Here is a 5,598-nt window from a genome sequence, read left to right on the forward strand (position 1 = left end):
CGGAGCCGCAGGCGAGGACCAGCAGGCCGCCCCGCGCCGTACCTCCCGGGTGGTGACCTCCTCCTTCTCGGAGATCTTCAGCAGCAGCCGGTCATTCTCCAGCTCCAGCGCCCGCACACGGTCGATGTAAACGGCCAGGCGGTCATTGAGCTGCCGCAGTTCCTCCTTCTCCTGCAGGCGAGAGATGCGAGTCGGCGATAGCGGGGTCCCGCCGGGGGTGCCGCGGCTTGGGGTGCCTGACATGGCGCTCAATTCGCGGGCGGGCGGGCAGCGGGCTCATTCAATCCCGCCGCACCGTGGGAGGAGGCAGCAGTAAGATGGCGGACATCGCCTCCCCCGCCGCCGCGCCGCCTGGGAAATGGAGTCTCGGCGCCAAGATGGCCGCGCCGCAGGGCGCGCCGGGAGCTGTAGTCCCGGCCGCCCTCCATTTCGCGGGCTGCCCGGCGGGCCCGAGGCTGCTCCGCATCCAAAAAGTACGCTGTCGCGAGCGTGAGTAAAGCGCAGAGAGGCCAATCTTGAAGGCAACGGTTTTTTTGGTAATAAAGCCGGGAGAGCCGAGAGCTGCCCGCCAGGACTGCTCCTCACAGGCTACCCGGCGGCCAGCACCTGCTCCCGGGGCTGGTGGGTGCGGGTCACCCCGCGCGTCCCCGGCCTGTCTGAAGCCCCCGGCCTCCCCCCCACGGCCTGGGCCACTGGGTGCACTGGAGAGTGACGCTGGTGCTCACCGGGTGACCGGCACCAGCACAGTGTTCCTCTCGCAGGGTGTATTTTCACACCAGGTGTCTAAAACAGCTTGCGCTCTGTAGGGTGTTGCCCCCCTTGGCTGCTGCCAGCGATGTTCCACAGGCCTGGGACCTGCCGTTTGCCTAAATGGGGGGCAACTGGGAAAAACCACCCGTCAGTTCTTTCCAATGGTGAATACTTGGGAGTGCTGGTTTCCAGATTTTAGAAATTTCTTTACTGAGATGCCAGTCTCTGATCAGGCTGTTCAAGGATGCTCTCCTGAAATCCTCTCGCTGTCCCAGGGAACGCAGCCAGATTTTGAAAAAACTAAAATCCACTGGAAAGCTTCCTAAAGGTTTGGAGATCGTTTTCCCCAAAATGTATTTTTACTGAATATGCCCCAACTTCTGGCAGTCTTTGCACGTTAACAGGGATAGACTGGATTACCATTCCCATGAGCTAATTCCTTGTGTCCCAAAACTTTGGAGGCTGAAAAGCCTTTACTACTGTAGTGTCTTTTGGCTGCCTGGGAAGGCTAAGGAAAGGGAGATCTTCTGCCCAAGAAATAGAAAAAAGAGATTCAAAGTCTGTCACCCATACACATGGACATCAAGTTAAAAAAGCAGCATGAGTATAATGCAAGGAATGTGCCTGAGGGGGAGGACGGACCCCGGCAGAGAAATGGGAACAAGAGTGAGAAAATACTGCACATAATAGATGGAAAGAAACTTGGGAAGCCGGTTTGAACAAATAGGTGAAAATGGGTTTATCCTCAAAACAGAAGCTATACAATCCTCATGTCAGAGCACCTGGTATCCTGATACACCTCAGACTGGAAAACCTCGGAATAAATCCAGGAATTCTGGACGCTCAATACCCTTGTTGGCAAATAGCTCTAAGTTCCTCCTGCCATCACCATGTGTCTTCAGCAGCTGATCCGTGTACTTGGTAGGTTGTATTTATTTAAAAATATGCATCCGATATGGAAAGGGTTGTCCTGGCTTCCTCTGCAGAGGATGGAGTGCCTGTCCCACCAGGCTGGGCCATCATCTCTCCAGGGGCTGCACCAGCCCCACTGGCCCCTCTGTCTCCTGCTGAGACCTGAGGATGGGGACCCCCGCACCGTGACACGGGGACCCCGCACAGTGACGCCGGGCCACCAGTGGGTCACCCAGGGGGAAGTTATGAAGGATGGCTCCAGTGAGAGCAGCTGATGGATCAGGACACGCACACCTTCTGTGGGTGCTGCCACACTCACCCGGCTGGAGGCCGCCGTTATCAGACCTGTATCTGTGACAGCTGATAACTGTGACTGTACAGCTCCAAACCTCGCTTTGTGGCAGAATTCAAGTTGTTTCTGCCCCGAAGGAAAAAATTCTTCACGGAAGGAGTGGTCAGACACTGGAATAGGCTGCCCAGGGAGGTGTTGGAGTCGCCATCCCTGGAGGTATTTAGGAAACATGTAGACAGGCACTTCAGGGCATGCTCTAGTGCCCGAGATTGTTGGGTTGTGTCTGTCTGTGGGTGGGTGTGGTGTGAAGGTGTGGGATTTTTTGTTGGTTTTTTTTTAGGTTTTTGTTTGTTTGGTTCGGTTTGGTTTTTTTAATTTTTTGTTTTGTTTTGTTTTTTGTTTTGGTTTGGTTTTGTTGGTTAGTTTTGTTTGTTTGTTTGGGTTTTTGTTTGTTTGTTTGTTTGGGTTTTTTTTTGGTTTTTGTGTGTGGTGGGTCTCAATGATCTCAAAGGTCCCTTCCAACCCTGAGTATTCTGTGATTCTGTGAGGCGGTTGAGTCACCGTCCCTGAACGTGTTTAAGAATCGTTCAGACGCGGTGCGGGGGCATGGGGTGTAGGGGAGAACTTTGTAGAGTGGGGCTGGTGGTTGGACTCGATGATCCCGAGGGTCTTTTCTGACCGGATGATTCCGTGAGTGTCTCCGGAGAAGGCGGGGAGAGCAGAGACTACAAGTCCCGGCGAGCTGCGGCCGGTGCCGCCTCCCCACCGCCCCCGGCCCCGGCCCTTTGTCGCTGGAGCGTTTTTTGAATTTTGGCGCCCGTCTCCAAACTGTGACCCAGGTGCTTCCGGGGGGGGGGGGGGGGGGGGGGGGGCCGGTCGCGGCCCCGGAATGCTCCTCGGTGACCTTGGGCAGCGAGCGCGGCGCCGGGGGGCGCGGGGGGGGGGGGGGGCGGGGGCTGGCTCCGGTCCGGTACCCGCGGCACGGTCCCTGCGCGCGCCCCCGGTGCCTTGTGCCGAGCGCCGGAACGCGCCTGGAACGGACTCGGTCTCTCCCAATGGGCCGTTTTTCCAACACCAGCAAATCTGTGGAATGCCACTTACAAGCTTTGGTCACGTTAAGCCACCAAAAATAATCTGTTTCAGCGAATGCTGAAACTCTGTAAGCATTTTTGGGTTTGCTCGTTTCTTCCCCCGTGATTTGATGTGACACTCTGTGCATCTGCCATATTTGGGAAATTCTTTTAAACTCACTGCTTGATTTTGATGGATAATGTAATTCAGATATAAATCCCCTTTGTTTATGAAGTTGAGCCCAAACTCCCCCATTATTTTGTCCATCAGATTTTTTAAATAATGGCCTAGAAACTGTGTCAAGGGTTTGCTTTTAGTTTGGGGTTTGTTTCAGTTTGTTTCGGTTTGTTTTGGGGTTTTTTGCCTTCTAACGTTACCAGGTATTTTTATAGGGTTGCTATAAACTGTCTTGCAGTAAAATCTTTTTTTTCTAAATATACTTCCTGAAATAGCCTCAATAATAATACCTAATATTTTCTACATTTTTTTAGAAGGTCCCTTTCTATAGCAGTAACCAGAACGTGCACACTTTGATCCTTGTCACCAGCCTCCTCTCCCTGTTAACTGAACATGTATGTTCGCTTTTCCTGTCTCTGCTAAAAAGAAGAGAGCAGTTTGGGAAGAGGAAAGAGTCAAGGGAGGAGGTGAAGTGCAAAAGCTGAGAGCCCACTTGCCAACTGTACTTTCCAGGGAGTAAGATGCCTGCTGTAGTCGTGGAATCAATGTCTGCTCAAATGCTGGTCCTCTGGGATGGCTCTGGTGATACAGGTTAGTACTGAACCAGTCAGTGTTGGTTTCATTAAGGACCTTGACAGTTCACTGCTACCCAAAACAATTTTATAGTAAACTCCCTCTCTGCTTTCAGAAGATTTGATTTGTTCACCCAGGACACGATTATTTAGTGTTTAACAAAGGGACATCTAGGGACTTGTCAGCCTTACCTGACTGGGGTGGCAGAGGGCTGTGGCAATCCCCAGGGCTGTCTTCCCTGGACTTTCCAGATTGGGAACCTGTTGGAAGCACACCAAGGCTCACACACCCCCAGCTTCACTCCGCGTGGAAAGCAGAGCACAGGAGAAAGCTGGTGCATGAACAGGCATCATCTTGATATAAAGTCAGGAACTTGGAAGTGCCCTGGACTAAATCTCTAGCTCAAATATCTGACTGCCTGGGAAGGATAAGGATAAATTTTGGGGATGTTGGAGAACACAGACAGCTGTGTGCTTCTCCCATCAGATAAGTGAAGGGATTATAGTACATAGTAAAGACAAAGGAAGACCTCACATATCCTTTGATGCAGAGTGTCTTCTCAGTCGTTGACCAGTTTCCTGTACAGTTGGGTGTAACAAGTTTTCTGACACTGTGTGGGATTTCATAATGACTGTGAGGTTTTCACAAATCTGGGGATGCAGGATTTCCAGTCCTATTTCCTATCGCAACTGCTTTAGTTTCTCAGCAGCTGCTGCCACGCCCTCCCCTTTCTCGTTCTACACTTGATTATTTGTATGCCTATAATAGCTGGATTATTTCTGTCTTTTCTGTAGTTGATTCTGTAGTTTACTTCCCGTCCGCCTCACATTCCTTATCTCACTCTGAACAGCCTGTCAATATTTAATCAATTGTCTCAGATATTTTCATTAATTTCAGGGAGGGGCAAAGATTGAACATGTAGCACGGAACATTTTCCTGTCAGTCCAAATTCACAGCTCAGCATTAGTGATGACTCCAAGTCTGGAAGAAGCACTCAGACCTCACCACAGATTTCTGTTCCAGAATTTCAGCTTTCATGGAATAAAATTGTTTCCAGCAGTGTTGGGACAGAAAGCATGAAAGTGGACAAAATGAATAGTACGTCATGTGTCATACATGAGATCTTCCTCATCTGCTATGAGAAAGTTTGCTGAGAGACATGTAAAAAAGAGCAAAAAGGAACAGAGTGCACAAGTGTGGGATTAAAGCAAACAGACAGCAGACTGTATGGACAGCAGACTCTATGTAGAACAAGGATTTTTTTTCACGAGAAGACACCATGCTGTGATGAGGGTGTATTTATTTCTAATTCCAGGCAGATAGCGTTTGACAGGAGCCTTAAATAATAGTAATAATATTCTTCTGCTATAGCATTTACCTCCTTACTGAGGCAGAATTCAGCCTGTATCATGCTGGGGCGAGTGTTAACCAAGCCTGGGCAGGAGAATTCAGGTCTGTGCTTGGGATTGTTTGCCCCTTTGTGGCAGGAAAGCGAGTGACTTTCACGGTCAGGAGGGCCTGGGTCGCCCTTTAGACTCTTGTACTAGAACCAGACCCTGGTCTCATGCGACCAGAAAGAAATAAGAATTTAATTTTAAAACCCTCTCCTATTTTCCCCCCCATCTGAACAGAGAAGTGGCAAAGGAAGAAGCTGGGGGGGAGGAGGGAGGGGAGGGAGGAGCAGCACTCGGGGTTCCTCAACTTTCCACAATTCCACTTCATCACTTTTCTAGACATTTCCTTCCAATACCACATGCTAAAAAAGAGCCAGGTCTGTGACACATGAGCAACGGAGAAGCTTTCCACAGTACAACTCCTTTCCC

At 50.6% G+C, this 5,598-nt stretch overlaps 1 protein-coding gene across 1 annotated transcript in view; it reads right to left on the bottom strand.

The window, feature by feature from the left end:
* LMNB2 (lamin B2) overlaps positions 1 to 381 on the bottom strand; it is a 37,091-nt gene extending 36,710 nt beyond the window's left edge. The window contains exon 1 of the mRNA XM_014962733.1: positions 43 to 381. Within this exon, the coding sequence (XP_014818219.1) occupies positions 43 to 243 (201 nt within the window). The 5' untranslated portion in view covers positions 244 to 381. The remainder of the gene's footprint in view (positions 1 to 42) is intronic.
* Between the last annotated feature and the right edge of the window lie 5,217 nt (positions 382 to 5,598).

The sequence above is a fragment of the Calidris pugnax genome, unplaced genomic scaffold (genome assembly GCF_001431845.1).
Source record: "Calidris pugnax isolate Ruff unplaced genomic scaffold, ASM143184v1 scaffold952, whole genome shotgun sequence".
NCBI classification, from domain to species: domain Eukaryota; kingdom Metazoa; phylum Chordata; class Aves; order Charadriiformes; family Scolopacidae; genus Calidris; species Calidris pugnax.